General features: G+C 41.2%; 1 protein-coding gene across 1 annotated transcript in view; it reads right to left on the reverse strand.

The window, feature by feature from the left end:
* Positions 1-15,222, reverse strand: part of ATR (ATR serine/threonine kinase) — a 174,492-nt gene extending 159,270 nt beyond the window's left edge. The window contains exons 1-4 of the mRNA XM_030216335.1: positions 15,087-15,222; positions 10,556-10,647; positions 7,253-7,402; positions 2,377-3,266 (exon numbers count right to left, since the gene is read on the reverse strand). Of these exons, the coding sequence (XP_030072195.1) occupies positions 2,377-3,266; positions 7,253-7,402; positions 10,556-10,647; positions 15,087-15,145 (1,191 nt within the window). The 5' untranslated portion in view covers positions 15,146-15,222. The remainder of the gene's footprint in view (positions 1-2,376; positions 3,267-7,252; positions 7,403-10,555; positions 10,648-15,086) is intronic.
* Between the last annotated feature and the right edge of the window lie 2,817 nt (positions 15,223-18,039).

Raw genomic sequence — 18,039 nt, forward strand, 5'->3', positions numbered from 1 at the left:
TTCTCACTACTGAATCTAAACAGAGCAAGTACTCAACATTTCAGACAGGATGAAAACGGTAACGGAATTCAAACATGCGTGGGATAAACATAAAGGAATACTGCTCGGAAGGAAGGGATCCCCAGAAGCTTAGCCGAGATTGTGAGGCAGAGCCGGTGGTGTGAGGCGGGGCTGGTGGTTGGGAGGCGGGGTAGTGCTCGGCAAACTTATATGGTCTGTGCCCCGACAATGGCAGATACAAATCAAGGTAAGGTATACACAAAAAGTAGCACACGTGAAATTATCTTGTTGGGCAGACTGGATGGACCGTGCAGGTCTTTTTATGCCGTCATCTACTATGGGCTCATTTTCAAAGCACTTAGCCTTCCAAAGTTCCATAGGTTTCTATGGAACTTTGGAAGGTTAAGTGCTTTGAAAATATGCCTCTATGTAAATTAGTTCCAGCTTAAGGGGGGGTACGTCTTCTGGTGCCAGTCAAGTTTCCACTATGGAAATATCATAGTTTTTCTCCTTGATGGAGGTCCTTAATGGTGTCAATTTTGTTTTTAATGGATCTGGCATTGAAGTAGCCTATTTCAAGAACCTCTTGGTCTGTATGGGCGATAGTCTGTTGTTTTATGTCAGTTGTTTGAATTGGTTTGATAAATCTGTAGTGAGAAAGTATTTAGTTCTGAATTTCTTGTTGAGGAAGTTGATAATGGGATGGATACCTTGTTGCAGGTAATTAGATTGTGGAGTCTGACAGCTGGCATGTAATTAGGTGTATGTAGTCGTTTTGGATATAGCTGCTGGCCTGATGTGTCTCCAGATAGGTATGGGTTGGAGTAGGTACATTTGGTGTATGATCACTGTTTGTAAGCTGAGAGGGCTATGGGAAATAGAGAATAAGCAGAGAGGGCTGTGGGATGTAGAGAGGTGGGTGGGAAAGTTTTCTGGCAGACAGTCATAATATTGTGTAATTCCAAAAAGACTTATTGGGCGTTCCAATTCAACATTGGGCCATGGGTAGGGGTTGGAGGCTGGGACAATCCCCACCTTTCTCAGTTACATCTCATCTGCTAATTGGTTATTGTGGATGGGTGACCCACCATGGCATTGAAAGTGGTGTCATAGAATGTGAGGAGCCTCTTCTCTAGTGAAAAGGACAAATATTTTACATGTACTGCACAGGCACATGGCTATGCTTCAGGAGACACATCTGGGGATGCAAGAACATAGGAAACTGTAAACCTGGTGGGTTGTGGAATATGTCAAGTCCCCTGCTGTTCTCAAAAAGGTGGGAGTCATTATTCTGTTCCATAAAGGGCTGGTGGTGGAGTAACAACATATTGTTAAAGATCACCGGGGGGGGGGGGGGGGACCATTTGTAATCGCACTAGCAATGATAAATGGTTATAGACATCAAAGATTTAGGGCCTCTTTTACAAAGCCACACTACTGATTCCCAGTGCGGCAAATGAGAGTAAAAGAAGCCTTTAGTAAAGAAGCTGAAGAATGGACTCTGATGGAAAGTAAATGGGGTGGAAGGGGAGTTGTTGAAGGTGGATTAGCTTCTTTTTATTGTATAGGAGCTTCAGTATTTGCTTAAAGGCATCGTCTGTGTTTTTGCGCTGTTATATGTTCATTGAAAAACAATTAATAGAACATTTAAAATTAAAAAAACAACTGGCACACTAAATATAAACTGCGAAACCTACTTGGGTTTAATTAGCATACAACATATGTGTGGAAAGATCTGTTGTCCTGCAATCTGATTGTCCAAGATAATCTGGTTCACCTGTCCTCAGAACTTTCACAGAAAACACAAGGCTAACTTGGCAAAGACTAACGTGATAGTAAGTAGAATTTAAGAGAAACTTCCATAGCCAGTAATAAAGAAATGACAGGAAAGAGTGAAGTCTAGTATCTTCAGGGCCCAGGTTCCTACATTGTTATATATTTATATTTAAAGTTAAGTTTTTGAAACACACAACAAATGCTGGTGAAATAGCTATTTTCCCACTTACGTGTCTAAAAAACACCTGTACACTTAATATGGCTCAGAAACAGGTAGCCCTAGCATCCACTAATTTAAATCAACCTCAAGATCATATGACACATGGCTTCAGAATCCTGTGTTGTGACTAAAACCAAGTTAAGTCAAAATATGGGTCATTCTCCAGGAGTTACTGAGACAAAACAGGTTCACCACTCCACTTGTATACTTGGAAAGCACATATCCAGTCATTCCCTCTTCAAATCCCTTTTTCACCATCAAGAAACTCTTTATCTAACTTCAGAAATCACCTATCCGTTGAAACCTGATATTTATCTTAATGCTTCACGAGAACAATGTTGCATAGTCCCATTTTGTTTCAAATACAAGGCATTACCCACCTCTTGTTTTTCCTGCATACCAAGCACGTCAACAATGGCCCTGCAGATGTCATTGATATGGCTCCTTCTTACTTCTAAAGCAGATTCATATCCCGGAGGCACATACTTCACAAAATACAAGAATAGATCACATAGAGCTACCTTCAATTTTTCACGGCAAAGGTGTCTGAGCACACCACCTTCAAACAACTCCCCAAGTTCTTCTAGCAACATACTCAAAAGGAAAGACTCGATATTTTCATAGGAGTCAGTTTCAGAGGGAAAAAGAGCCTTCATCATCTCTGCCAGAGGTTCTTCATACAGCTCCAATTCCCTAGTGTCCATTTCAGGAAGAGACTTCAAGATTCCAAGGAAAGCAATAAAGAAAGTGCTGGCTGGTTGCTGGGGTATTCCTCCAAGGGTGATCAGCTGCGTTATAATGTTCATGGCCATGCTCTTAACCTGAGGGCTGCCAAAATCCAGCAGACAGCAGCCTAGCCCCCAAAGAGCCCGTTCCTGTCCCCTAAAGTACACAGTTGAAACAATGTCAGTCAGGACAGCTAATAGCGTGATTTCTAAAGGTTCTAAGTTCTGCATGCTCGTTAACTCCAAACAAGCTGACCTTAAATAGGTCACAGTTTCTTTCACATTACTTAGAAATCTGGATATAGGTACAGGCCATGCTAAGCTATCTCCTCTGGGGTTCAAATGTCCATTTCTTATGTGAATGAAAATTAAATCTTCAAAGAGATCTAACAAATCCTTGGTCAGCACCCCAAATATGATTGGATTCCTAATCTTAAAAAGAAACAGCAAAGAGGAAATAACACTAGTGATTTTCTTTTGCAAAGTCTGGCAGGTTGGCAAAGCTGCAATACGCAGAAGTCTTGTTATGATCCAATTACTAAAATCTAAAAAGAGAAAAAGATTATTGTTATCCAGAAGTGTTGCCATCACCATTCAGCAATACCTCTAACACAGGACATCATATAAGGGAATGTAAACATTTTTTTTCATGATTATGCATGCCTATGGTGTTTGTAATTCCAACAATAAGCACAGCCTAGATACAAAGATTACATTATACCCTACCTGATAATTTTCTTTCCTTTAGTCCTACCAAACCAATCCAGTGGCTGTGGGCTGTGTCCATCAACCACAGGTTCTGGACTGGTCTGGTGAACACGCTAAGAAAAATTAAAAAATTTTCTATGTTTCTCTCCTTCCTTCCAGCCACTGAGTCAATGTTACACTTTAGAATACTATATTGAGTGGATGATGTTTAAGAACATGTGGAGTAAGGATCTTCCCAACACAAAAATGCTATTAGAGAATAAGGAAAAACTGAGAGGCTTGCTATGATGAAAGGACTCAAAACGGGTCTGTGTTTTGGCAGAATCGCCTGCATCAAGTCATAATATCTAAAACCACAGGAAAAACATATAAAACTATGATAAGTATATAAAGCCGCAAGTATACATACATATAATTAAAAAAGAATACCAAACTGTAAAAATATGCAACAGTAATAAAACATAAAATTTTGCCCTTAATATAAATATCACTGGGCACAATGACACTGCATCATATGTAATAATATATCAGTTTGGACATCAACAGAAAATCTCTCTCAAATACTAAAACCAACTGTAATAAAAAAAACATAATATAACTTAGATGTAAGTGTCACAAGACACAGTAATATGGCAATGTGGGCAGACAAATGTTTCTCTCAACTAATATTCATTGTTATCAATTGTTTATGTTTAAATTGTTAAACTATCACTGTTTCACTTTCAAAGACAGATCTTTCCAATTTAGAACAGTAATGCTTATCAAAATTGTACCATCATATATATGAAAAAAAAAGTTTATAAAAGTGCATACAAATGATGAGTAAATAATTGACTAGACCGACCAGTTTAAAAGAATCCCAATGAGGGATAAAGTGTATATATTACTTTTTCAGCCGTATTGGTAGATGAATTTATCTGGAGGGTCTCAAAAACAGAGAAAGGTATCCAAAATGAGGACGAGAGAAGACATTGCAGCGCAAGGATAGTTGGATATAAGACATTCCTATCTTTAATCTTTCAGATGTGACATTCACTGCTGTTGAGATTAATGTATTACAAAAAGCTTAACTTACATTCCATCAACTAGATATAATGTCTTTCAAATGAGAATTGACCTTTTTTGCTTCACACGTAAATTACAGATTATTCACTCTTTTTTCAAAAGATATGACAGATTCGGATATGTCAATTGTAAAGAATCCCTCTAAATGGCTCCCTCTTGGTCCAACAGAGCCAACAGATTTGTGTATTTACTCAATGTGTTCAAAAAGATATTCAACTTTTGGAACGAAGGAAGCAACAACTATTCTATAACAGAAACATGCAGCAATTTGATATCTCTGAAAAGCATAACATTGTGGTAAAACCTGCAGATAAGGGTGGAGATACAGTCCTTTTGAATAGAATGGACTATATTAATGAGATCAACAGACAACTCAATGACAGACAGGGGTTGATCAGAAGCAAACACCGGCGCTAGAGGCTGTTAGCGCCATACTAGCGCCGGCGTTTGCTACCGCCTCATGATCAGAGCCCCCGAGCACGTGAAACAACACGTCAGAGGGCTCTGAACGCAAGTAGTATGCAAATGCATGGTAAACAGGGCATTAGGTATTCCTCCCCAACGATCAGCGGCCAGCGCGCCAAAGACTGGGTCGCTGGCCGCGGCAAACCCTACACCAGCTCCGAGCTGGCATTAGGGTTTGCAGATCATTGGGGAGGAATGGTGAGCCCTGTCCAGCATGCATTTGCATGCTGGCAGGCCCCCATTCCCCCTAACAAGCAAACCTGCCAGCGACAGGGGGGCTGGGGGATCCGCTGGACCACTGGTCCCCCCCCCCCAACAATCCCCCTTCCAGGTTCAGGAAGGGCTGGAGATCCGGTCGGTCTCCAGCCCCCCAAACCCCCAGCAAATGGTCCCTGGTGGTCCTGTGGGCGCCGACCAACCCCCCCCCCCCCAACCCAGCAACAGGGGGGCTGGAGGTCCGCTGGACCGTTGGTCCCCCCCAACGATTCCCCCCCCCTGGTTCAGGGAGGGCTGGAGATCCGGTGGGTCTCCAGCCCTCCCAACCCCCCCCCCCCCAGCATTGGCTAGGGTCCCCAGTGTCAATCTGCCACCTCCCTACCCCTCTACCTTGGGTTGGAGGAAGGAGGTAACCTGCCTGCCTGCCTGCCTGCCTCCTCTTCCTTCGACACCGCAAAATGGCAGCACCCAGCCCTGCTCAGTGCATCCTGGGATGCGCTGGGCAGGGCTACACACCATATAAGGGAGAAACTCCCTTATAATATGTGTAGCCACGCCCAGCGCATCCCAGGTAATGGCGATATAGAAATTTTGATGTAATATAATAAACGATCTATAGGTTATATTTTTCTCCTTTGGAAAAGAAATCCTGAACGCTTAAATGAATTTCATTCATGGCTCAAACACAAGGGGCCCCGTTTACTAAGGTGTGCTAATGTTTTTAGTGCTCGCTAACCGTGTAGATGCCCACACGAATATTATGGGCATCTACACGGTTAGTGAATACTAAAAATTCTTTTTTTTTTTGTTCCAATATTTTCATTGTGTTTTGTAGTCAATAACAAATGGCTAAAATAAAAGTAAATAACCAGTATAACAGATTAACAATAACAAAGCATCAGCATACATGTTCAGACTAAGATTATACAAGAATTATTGCTATAACAAGTCATGATCATACATAAATTCAACTCTAAGAGAGGTTATTATGTAGTTGATCTAGTAAAGAAGTCCAGATTTTATTGTATTTAACAAGTGAGTTATGCTAAAAATGCTAAAAATTCTAACACACATCTAGCATGGCTTAGTAAACAGGGCCCAAGAGATAGCAATTTGTCATTTAAAATGCAATATGACAGATATAAGATCAGTTATTTGGACATCCTCAATAAGAAAAATACTTATTGTTTTACCACCACTATTTATAAAAAAAAAAATGTACGGATAGAAATGTTTATCTTCATTATATAAGTTTCCATCACAAGAATCTCAAAAGGAACTTATCATATTGTCAATTTTTGTAAATTACGTACAGACTATGAAGAGTTTGATAGGCAGGCAGTTTTTATGGCCTGTGAACTCCAAAATAGGGGGTTATCCAGATAAATTAATAGAGGAAGGGGATATATTATGTTTTATTATTGTTGCACATTTTTAGTTTGTTTCAGTATCTGGTGTTATTCATTTTTGTGTTGGTTCACCATTCTTTTTTAATTATATGTATATATACTTATAGCTTTATATAGTTATCATAGCTACTTATAGTTTTATAAGTTTTTGACTCCTGATGCAGGTGATTCTGCTTAAACACGGACCAGTGTCGAGTCCTTTCATCATAACAAGCCTCAGAGTGTTGTACTGTTTTATTTTTAGCCTCTCAGCTTTTATATAATAAAAAGTTTTTTCTTATTCTCAGATACCATTTTTGTGTTGGGAAGACCAAGGGTCCACCCCTACTCCTTTTATTTTCTTTGTGGGTTGACTTACATAGGGGTTTTTCCTCCTTTTTTGTGTTTGTTGGAAGAACATGTGGGTCATTAATGGTTATGGTAATTTATTACAGCACCAAGATCATTTTATAACTTTTAGCAGTCCAAGTATCCAATTCTATCATCACACAGTGCTGCAGCAGGCTTCTATTTGCCAAAAACATGAGAAAAGGGACCAGTCTTATTGAATAATTCAGGACCTACAGGCTAATAAAGCCACAGTGTGTGGTCACAGAGCAACTTGAAGTCTTGTGTGATCATATAGATGTATTGAAAATCAAACACAAATATTGTTTGAATTAACTTACCAATGCAACTATTTTCAGCTTCAGTTTGTTGGTATGTTCCGTTGCCATTTACAAACATCATAGGGGACGATTTCATGATGTGCTGAATGAAATCAAGCAGCATCACAGAACTTGGCTGGGATTCACTTTTCTTAGATAGTTCCAAAGCAACTGGAAAAAACAATACTTTCTGAAAATCCCTACAAAGACACAAGCTTGCAGACTGTCCAGAAAATTACTATTAGCATGCTGTGTAAATACTGTCATAGGTATCTGTTAATCTATTCAGAAAACACACAATGCTTCGATACGTAAAGTAGCATTTCCAGCCTAACTGACCCAAAAATTGTCTAGGTTAAAATTGCTTTCCCTAAGTGCAACATTTTTTAAGGTATGGGGTTCTGCAACCTTCAGTGAGAGATATTTTATTGGAAAGTAATTTTCACCTAGCAATTGTGTATAACATAAAATAGTTTTATAAACTATCCCCAGGGTTTTATATTAATCAAATATAAAGTAACATATAAAAGATAAAAATAATATAAATAATGTACCTATATATAATGAGGTGTACAAATTCAAAATATTGGCTGGAGGTGCTTAATTTCTTTTGTCTCTCCGTATAATATGTGTGTTCTCTGTTTTACGTTATTAAATTTTAACTTTCATACCTCATTATATATAGGCACATTCTTTATATTATTTTTATCTTTTACATGTTACATTATATTTTATTTGCATCCATTTATATGTCATATATATTGGATTTTTTTTGTTTTGTTTACCTTACCCCTGATGAAGGCTTGCTAGCCGAAATAAGGCCAGTGTAGGGTCCATCTCCAATCAGCAAACTATGACACGTGTCCAGTACTTTGGAATTGTCAGGCTTCTTCCCTGGAAGCACTGGGTTTGTGAGCCCTTGGACCACTACCGTGGAGCGGCAGTGGCAGGCAAGGTCACCTTCACAGCAGAGACGAGGCAAGGCTGGACTGGAACCCTGGACTGGAGTTCTGCACTGGAATATACAGGACTGGAACGCACCGGATGGGTGCGCACTGGACTGGAACCCACTGGACTGGTATACAGTGGAGTGCAGCCCACTGGACTGGAACCCGCTGGACAGGAACACACTGGACCTAGGCTTCACCTACGCTTAGCCACCGTTCCCCGAGGGTTGAGTCCTCAGGTTCGGCCAGCCGGCAAGGCTTACAGGAAAACCGGAAATGGAACTACCAAGCAGGAACAACAGGAATCAGGATACAGAAGTGCCCCCAGGCACCTAGGCGAAAGCAAGACAGGCAGGCAGGGAATATCCGGGTTCCAGCAATAGTCAGGTCTGGCCACAGGCAAACTGGATGAATTGTACAAGGCTTTATCTGCTGTCAACTACTATGAAAATTATACTTTTCTTTTGAAGAAACGAGTAATAAAGATCCCTTCTCTTTTGCTATGCTTCTTGGCTCGGAGTGAAGATTTTGAGGATTTTCTTTTGCAATGGCATCAAGATGAAATCACAAGTAGCTGAAGTTAAGATGGTGGCTAGATTGGCTCTGACAAGCCCTTCGGTATGTTCTGAATGGTCTAAGAAGATTGTGTCAGAAGTGTGGCATGTAGTGGAAGCTGCGCTGGATGCCAAACTACAGCAACTACATGACAGAATTGAGGCTGCTCATGAACGTTTAGATAATATGGATTTGGAGTTTGATGCACAGCAAATCACGTGGAAGCACTGGAAGCTGGGGCTCAAAGTGCATCACATGATATGGCTCAGCTTCACCTCAGTATCCAGCAGATGGAACAAAAGATGGATGATATGGAGGGCACAGCCCAGTACAATAACCTGCACCTGGTGGGCCTTTCCAAAAGTCCTTGAATTATGAAGATTTGGTGAAAACCCTAGAGACTTGGATACCCAATCTTTGCACTTAGCATCTCTTAAGGATCCTTTTAAACTTGAATGGGCCCCGTTGACTAGGCTCTGACAGGTGGTCATGCACGTCCTAGGGTGGTTGTGTTTCGTGTTTTGCATCTTGCGTGCAAGCGAGCTATCCCGCATGCCTTCATTGTGGCCAATAATTGGATTATAATAATTGGAAAGTCTTATGTTACCAGGACTATACTGCTAAAGTGCACACCCAGCAAAAAGCTTTTGCTCCCCTACGTACTGAACTTTATGTTCGGAAGATTTTGTGAACCTTGCTTTACCCAGCATGACCGGATTCTGTATGACAGGCAGCAAAAACTTTTATTCAAACTCTCCCAGCTGGTGTGGGAACTTAGGTAGCTGCTTCTGCGGGTTTTGGATCTGCAAGTAGTTTTTGTCGGTTTGGACCATTTGTTCTTTGTTTGGTGTATTTTGCCAGAGCACATTAGGACTTTTATATTAGATTTTACTTGTGTTTCTTGTATAAGTTTGTTTTAGTTTGATCAGGATAAGAGGTTCAATATTTTGTTTTTATGGGTTACCTGGGGTTGGTCATGGCGTTCACATGTCAGATCCTATGGAATATGGGACAGTATTTTTCTTGGGTTTGGGTAGGGGTTGGGTACAGGAGGTTGGGGAGAACATGGAAATCTGGGATGACTGAACAACAAAAAAAATTATGTATGGTTTTCACTGCTTTTGGTTGAATACACTTAATTGCTTTCTTGCTTGCTGAATTTGTCATCAATAAAAATATTTTTTTTTAAACAGCCAAACTGAAAATCAGTATACACTGAGAGCTGGATTCTCAGCTCAAAGTCTGTATTCTATAAAAAGGTGCCTGACCTTTACAGAATACTAGCCTAGCGCAGCTGTGCCTAACTTTGGGTGCCAGACTTATGCCTAGTTCTATCAGATGCAAGTCTGGCATCCAAAGTTAGGAATGGCTAGGCATTATTCTATAACATGGTGCCTAACTTTTGGGAATGCCCATGCCCCTCCCACAGCCACGTCCTCTTTTAGGTTATGTGCAGGAAAAGTTAGGTGCCATACCATACAATAATGTGCAGAAGAGATCCGCGCACAGCTCCAATTAAATGCCTAGGTGGTGCTTGATATTGCCCATTAATCAATTCAGTTGCGTGTGAATCTCAGGTTCGAATACAAATTCCTTGGGGGGGGGGGGGGAGGCATAGAGAAGAAGCCCGAAGACAAACTGGAAGAATGGAATGCAAGTTTCAACATGTTCAGCATTGAAGGTACACAACTTAGTGTTCTTAAAACAATTCCAGTCAACAGAACTACCTAACCAATTGTTACCTTCATGGCATGTTGCATTTAAATGCGGTGTTATTTAAAAAAAAAAAAAATATATATATATATATATATATTCTACTTACCAACATCTACATCTGTAAGTATTCTATCTATGAACTGGCATAGAATTTGTCTTGGCTTCTGAACAACAGTATTATAATCTTCTGAATTTGCACTGTATTTTTTGTAAGAAACATAAACATTGTTATTAGAATTAGAAAACCCAATTAGTTAAACAAACAAACAAAAAAAAGACTTAGGTGCTCTTTTACTAAAGTGCGTATTAATATGTACTGTATTTTTGTTATTGTGTGATAGTAACATAGTAACATAGTAGATGACGGCAGAAAAAGACCTGCACGGTCCATCCAGTCTGCCCAACAAGATAACTCATATGTGCTACTTTTTGTGTATACCCTACTTTGATTTGTACCTGTACTCTTCAGGGCACAGACCGTATAAGTCTGCCCAGCACTATCCCCGCCTCCCAACCACCATCTTACTGCACTGTTTCTATACTGCTTTAATCCCTTTGTGCAGTTATGATTTTGGAAGATAATAACAAAGATATTCAAACATATTTAGAATGCACTGTTAGCATACAAGCGCAGCTGAGCTGGTATAACAGAATGCACTAATTCACACACTAATTGTATAATATGTTCTGGGGCAGGAAATAGGCGTATTATGGGTTGGGAATGGACTGTGATTTGCAGGTGGCATATGGTACTTTAGTGTACTTTTATTTGCAGTTAACGCAAATACATTTACCACCTCCTACAGAAAGGCTGTAAGTTCATCTGTGATAATTCTCAATGTGCTACTCCTCAATACACTTACTGTGTGGTAAAGTATTTTTCTTTGCAGTAGCCGTATAGGAATATGTTGGGAATGCCCTAACAAATAGCACACAAGCTTTGAACTTACCACACATAAATGTTTGCATTTAACAGTGCAAAACTTTACTGCACTTTATTAATAGGGCCCTGTGCAAAACAGTGGATTTCCAAGCCTGAAAATTGCATTACTTTATGAAGTGTATTTCTCCTAATTGGCCAGCAGATGGCACTTATTTTGAGTTTTAAAGCTGTTGCTGAAAAAGACTTTCTTCCAGTTTCAGCTTATGGAAAGGCAATCTGCAGTGCCATTGTATAGCTATGTTCAAAATTAATGCCCTGGGCTCTGATTGGCCCTGGATTTCCATTTTAGCCTGAAAGTACTGGATTTTCCCCCATCACAGCCAGGGAGTGGAGGGAGAAAGATCTCTTTAATGAGTAACATAGTAGATGACGACAGAAAAAGACCTGCACGGTCCATCTAGTCTGCCCACGATAAACTCATATGTGTATACCTTACCTTGATTTGTACCTGTCTTTTTCAGGGCTCAGACCGTATAAGTCTGTCCAGCAGTATTTCCCACCTCCCAACCATCAGTCCCGCCTCCCATCACTGGCTCCGGCACAGACCCCGTATAAGTCTGCCCTCCCCCATCCTAGCCTCTCAACCACCAACCCCTCTTCCCCCCGCCACCCAATTTCAGCTAAGCTTCTGTGGATCCATTCCTTCTGCACAGGATTCCTTTATGCCTGTCCCACGCATGTTTGAATTCCGTTACCGTTTTCATCTCCACCACCTCCCGCGGGAGGGCATTCCAAGCGTTCACCACCCTCTCTGTGAAAAAATACTTCCTGACATCTTTCCTGAGTCTGCCCCCTTCAATCTCATTTCATGTCCTCTCGTTCTACCGCCTTCCCATCTCCGGAAAAGATTCGTTTGCGGATTAATACCTTTCAAATATTTGAACGTCTGTATCATATCACCCCTGTTCCTCCTTTCCTCCAGAGTATACATGTTCAGGTCAGCAAGTCTCTCTTCATACGTCTTGGAACGCAACTCCCATACCATCCTCGTAGCTTTTCTTTGCACCGCTTCCATTTTTTTAACATCCTTCGCAAGGTACGGCCTCCAAAACTGAACACAATACTCCAGGTGGGGCCTCACCAACGTCTTATACAGGGGCATTAAAACCTCCTTTCTTCTGCTGGTCACACCTCTCTCTATACAGCCTAGCAACCTTCTCGCTACGGCCACCGCCTTGTCGCACTGTTTCATCGCCTTCAGGTCCTCAGATACTATCACCCCAAGATCCCTCTCCTCGTCCGTGTCTATCAGGCTCTCCCCACTTAACACATACGCCTCCCTTGGATTTCTACTCCCTAAGTGCATCACTTTGCATTTCTTCGCATTGAATTTTAATTGCCAAACCATTTTTCCAGCTTCTTCAGATCTTTTTTCATGTTTTCCACTCCCTCCGGGGTGTCCACTCTGTTGCAAATCTTGGTGTCATCCGCAAAAAGGCAAACTTTACCTTGTAACCCTTCGGCAATGAGGCCCTATGAGCAGTTATATTTTATAAACTGTAAGCAGCTACAGTTCCTGAACTCCCCAGGTAGTAAACAAATGTTTAGATAGTTTTATAATTGATCCATATTCAGTTACCTACTATTGTCTGCTGATTTCACCTTTTTCTGTTCACTGTTCGAGTTCTGTGACAATAAACCTTTTTTAGTTTATTGAACCTACTATACTGGACTGAATAAAATCCTGGATTTTGCTTTTGGGTTTGTGGGACCCCTGGAGTGTGGTTCCACTGTCCTAGAAATCACCGGGGAATAACCTGAAAGTTGAAGACTAGCCCAGAGGCAAGTCGGACCCAGTCAGTGGGAGACATGTCATGTGCAGGCGGGACTAAACAGTGCTGAGGACAGACCCTCCAGGTGGCTGCAGGGTTAACCCCAGGCGGGTGCTAGGCAGTTTGTAACAGGCCCCATAAGACTTCATTTAGCAAAGGTTTCTGTGAATAAAGGCAATTTGTTACAATAATTTTCTACTTTGTTGGGGAAGTTTTTTGTTTGTGTCATCTTCAGTGGCCCTTGTGGCCCTTATTTTGTAACTTATTTCCTTTTTTGTTGCAATAAAGTGTTAAAATGCAACAAAACAAAAACAAAATAATAATTCTCTATTTGATAAGTTAAAAAGGGGGGGGCAAAACATAAGCTACAAAGGATACTTTCTTTACTGGAATAAGTATTTTTCCAATAAAGAAAACAATAGAAAACACCAATGGTACACAGGACTGATGCCCAAACCTGTGCGTCAGCATCCCAAATGTCATTGTTAGCTTGCAGCTATGATCCACAGAACGCCTCACAACTTCTTGCACTTACTTCACAGCTCCCAGCAAGTTTGAGTCAAACAATATCAAACTTAGACATTGTTTTTGAAAGACCTTGACAACATAAGCATTCAGACAGCACACAGTGGCAGAAGACATTAACTGTTTATTTATGCTTTCTTATATCCCACGATTATCCAAAACCAAGTTTTGTTCTGGCAATAAGGGCAGCAGCGGAGCACAGTGATAGAAAAATGGGGTAGAGCACAGTGATAGAAAAATGGGGTAGGCTGGCTGCCTAGATCTGCATGGTCATGAGCTAGTGGGGGGGGGGGGCGATTTGTTGAAAGATAGGTTAGCTCAGTGGGGTTATTTATTTTATTTTTTATTTTGCTACATTTCCCAAACCTGGTCCTGAAGGCACCCCAGCCGGTCAGGTTTTCAGGATATCCATCATAAATACTCATAAGAGATTTGCATGCACTGCCTCCACTACATGCAGATCTCTCTAGGGCCAGGTTTGGAAACCACTGGGTTAGCCCATTTGTCTTAGCTTAGGTCTGGGCTAAGAGCTGTAGTGAGACTTGACGCAAGTGGCCTAGTGGTTAGGGTGGTGGACTTTGGTCCTGGGGAACTGAGGAACTGAGTTCAATTCCCACTTCAGGCACAGGCAGCTCTTTGTGACTCTGGGCAAGTCACTTAACCCTCCATTGCCCCATGTAAGCCGCATTGAGCCTGCCATGAGTGGGAAAGCGCAGGGTACAAATGTAATTAAAAAAAAATAAGTGGGGAAAGGGCCAAGACAGCCAACCCACCTTGAGCTACTACTGAACAAGATGTGAGCAAAATCTAAATAAATAAACCCCCAAAATAATCACTTCATTTGATCTGAGGCTGCCACTGTATATGGACCAGGTCCTGAAACTTGTACTAACACCTTTACTCTGCAACTGAATTGAATTTCTATGTGGCTATATAAAAACATCTTCATAATTAACGCAGACTGTTCATGCAACTGTTTCTTTTTAGATGGAATCTGTCTTTTACAACGTTAAAGAACCTCTGGTAACAAACTAAAACCATTTACAACAAGGACACTAACTTACAAAAATATTTGGTTGGGTTGATGAGCGGAAATTGTCATATACCCAGTTTTCAGTGAAAGTGCTTGCCTACTTTCACAGAAAAGTCGCTTAACAAAAAGGTGTCGTCGTCCGTCCCCCCCCCCTACCCCCGGGGTGTATTTTTTATTTTTTACCAAAACTACGCGCTTGATTTTGTCCTCTGACATAACAATCTTTGCTAAATACAAGTAAGCATAGGCCGGGGCTGAGCTGCAGAAAATCATCACCCGCAGGACTATACCACTACAAGGCGCCCCAGTTGCTGTAACTCTCAACCCCCGTTAAGTTTTTCTGTAAGGCCCAACTCAAACTCACTTCGCCAACTCCCGCAGAGCTGGAATCATTGAAGCCATCTCCAGACCTTGGCTCGACATCCTTGCCGAGAGTCCGACTCCAGTATCTTAGTGGTCGTCTCCTACAATCACTCTAGCCCTATAGAACAGAACATGCACCAAATCCAAACCAGCGCTCGGTATGGCGGGGAACAGATCCTCAGTACGGTGGCCTGTTGGGCTTAAAATAAAAACTCGTTCTAGCTTCGGTACTTATCGCTAAGCAGTTCTTTTCTTCACGTGCATTGCACAACAGGCACAACAGAGAACAAGTATTGAATAGTAGGTTTATTGTAAGCGTGTTTTATTGTTCTTTACTCACTGCAGCATACTGTCTCTTTAAAACAAAAAAAGGAACTTGAATGTGGGTATCTTTTCCTTTCACTTCAAGCAGGAAACGGGATGACGTAAAAACCTTTAAGACACTTTGGTTAGTCGCTGTTTCCCATTCCCTGCCTCACGCAGTCGTCATCTAGTACAGTCACAACAAAGGGGCCCTTTTATTAAGGTGCACCCAAAAGTGACCTATACTGGTGTAGGCAATTGTTTTTTGGCACGCACTGGTCCATTTCCCCAGCACACCTGGAAAAGGGGATTTTTTTTAATATACTGGAAAATGGACATGTGGCAAAATTAAACCAGCTTCCCCAAGTTCTTAGCCCACTGCACTAACCATTAGGCTACTTCTCCTTGGTGGAGCATGATCTCATTTCAGTCTCTCAAATTTACTGCTAATGTTCACCATAGTACTTGCATTGTGCCAAAGGGAGCTTCCTTCTGGAGTCTAAGATGTTACACATATAGGCAATTTACCAGATGTGCTTGAAAATTCCCTATGATCAGGTATGTGGCACCAAAACAATGGGAAATAGTTCTGTATCCTTCTTTCACATTTCTTGGTCTTGAAGATCTCACATTTCTTGGTACTTGAAGATCTTTTCTTTTTCTATATGATTCACAGAGTAATCACTTGGGACTGACATCTCTATGATCAATTCCATTCCGGTGTTTTTCTCTTTCACCACTACGTATGGTTTCCTAGTATCCAGTTTTTTATCTGATGGAATGGAGATATCCCATGTGATAACATTCATAAAATTACTTCTTACAAATTTGCTACATCATTTCAGGGCCGCAGAGAGGGGGGACAGGGGGGACAAAATTCCCCGGGGCCCGGCACCGCAGTCCACTCCACTTGCCCCCCTCTGTCCACCACCGGGCCAGGCCCCCCTGAATTCAAATCATAGCACCTCACCTCGACCTTGCTCCGTGTGAAAGAAGCGCAGCAGTGGCAGTCTGCAGATCGCCTCCCTTCGGGCCTTCCCTCCCTGTGTCCCGCCCTCGTCTGACGTAACTTGCATGAGGGCGGGACATAAGCCTGGAGGCCTATGGTAGTAGCTTGATAGGTATAATCTATTTTGAAACCATTCATCCTTCAACTCAAACAGTGTACAGTCTTGACATACACTAATCCTTATAAATTATGTCTTAGGCATGGAGGAGTTTTCTTGTTCATACATCTAGTTTTTCAAGGTCTTAGGAGACCAGTCTACAATTCCAAAGCTTTATTCCATGATGTTAATGCATTCTTCAATATCAGTTATAGTCTCCTGTAATATTCTTTACTGATCTTTTCTCTTTGGTCTCCTTTTACTAAACTGTGGTACTGATTCCCATGTGGCAAATGCAACATGCAAATGCAACACAAATAACTACCCTACCATAACCACACCATACTGCACACTCCCTATCTCAGAAAATCTGAAAATTCTTGGAGTCACTATTGATCGATACCTCACACTCGATACCCATGTGAAGAATACAATGAAAAAAATTTTCTACTCAATGTGGAAACTCAAGAGAATAAAACCTTTTTTCCCAATAAACATCTTCCGTACCTTAGTACAGTCATTAGTAATAAGTCATCTGGACTACTGCAACACTTTGTACGCAGGTTGTAAAGAACAGACCATTAAAAAACTCCAAACAGCCCAGAACACCGCAGCCAGACTCATCGTTGGAAAAACTAAATACGAAAGGGCGAAACCTCTAAGAGAGAAACTACATTGGCTACCACTCAAGGAACAAATCGAGTTCAAGATCTGCACAACCGTCCACAAAATCATCCACGCAGACGCCCCACTCTATATGTTAAACCTAGTGGACCTACCACCTAGAAACGCCAAAAGATCGGCCCACAAAGTCCTCAATCTGAACTTCCCCAGCTGTAAAGTAATTAAATACAAACAGTCATACGCTACTACTTTTGCGTATAAAAGCACACAGATCTGGAACGCATTACCCATGGCCCTGAAAAATATGAACAATCTAACCAGCTTTCGCAAATCTTTGAAGACATATCTCTTCAACAAAGCCTACTAAAGACATCCATAATAAATCATTCCTCAAACTACTCAGGTGCATCAAAAACACCTCTCACAACACCTACCTTCAGCCTATTATCGACTGTATGTAAGATCATGTAATGACTGCATCATAACAACACTCTGTAAGCCACATTGAGCCTGCAAAAAGGTGGGATAATGTGGGGTACAAATGCAATAAATAATAAATAAACAAAGGAATTGAATAGACTTTGTCCCATTTGCCATGCCAGGAATCACTACCGTGGCATTGTAAAAAGAGCCCTTAGTGATTTATGATTGATTGATTGTTGCTCCTTCTTCCACTCCTAAGTATTTATAATCACATTCCTGTTCAATTCATTAGTCAAAGTGATCCATGATGCCATAAATGAACAGCATCTTACATCCTAGGAATAAGTAAAACCTGGCTAGATGAAAGTGGGGGTTTACCACTGACTGAACTATGCCCAGCAGGTTTCAACATCCATAAGTATTGTATTGTATTGTAACATTTATAACCCGTGCTTTCCCACCTGTAGCAGGCTCAATGCAGCTTACATAACAAAACAA

This window comes from Microcaecilia unicolor, chromosome 10 (genome assembly GCF_901765095.1).
Source record: "Microcaecilia unicolor chromosome 10, aMicUni1.1, whole genome shotgun sequence".
Lineage (NCBI taxonomy): Eukaryota > Metazoa > Chordata > Amphibia > Gymnophiona > Siphonopidae > Microcaecilia > Microcaecilia unicolor.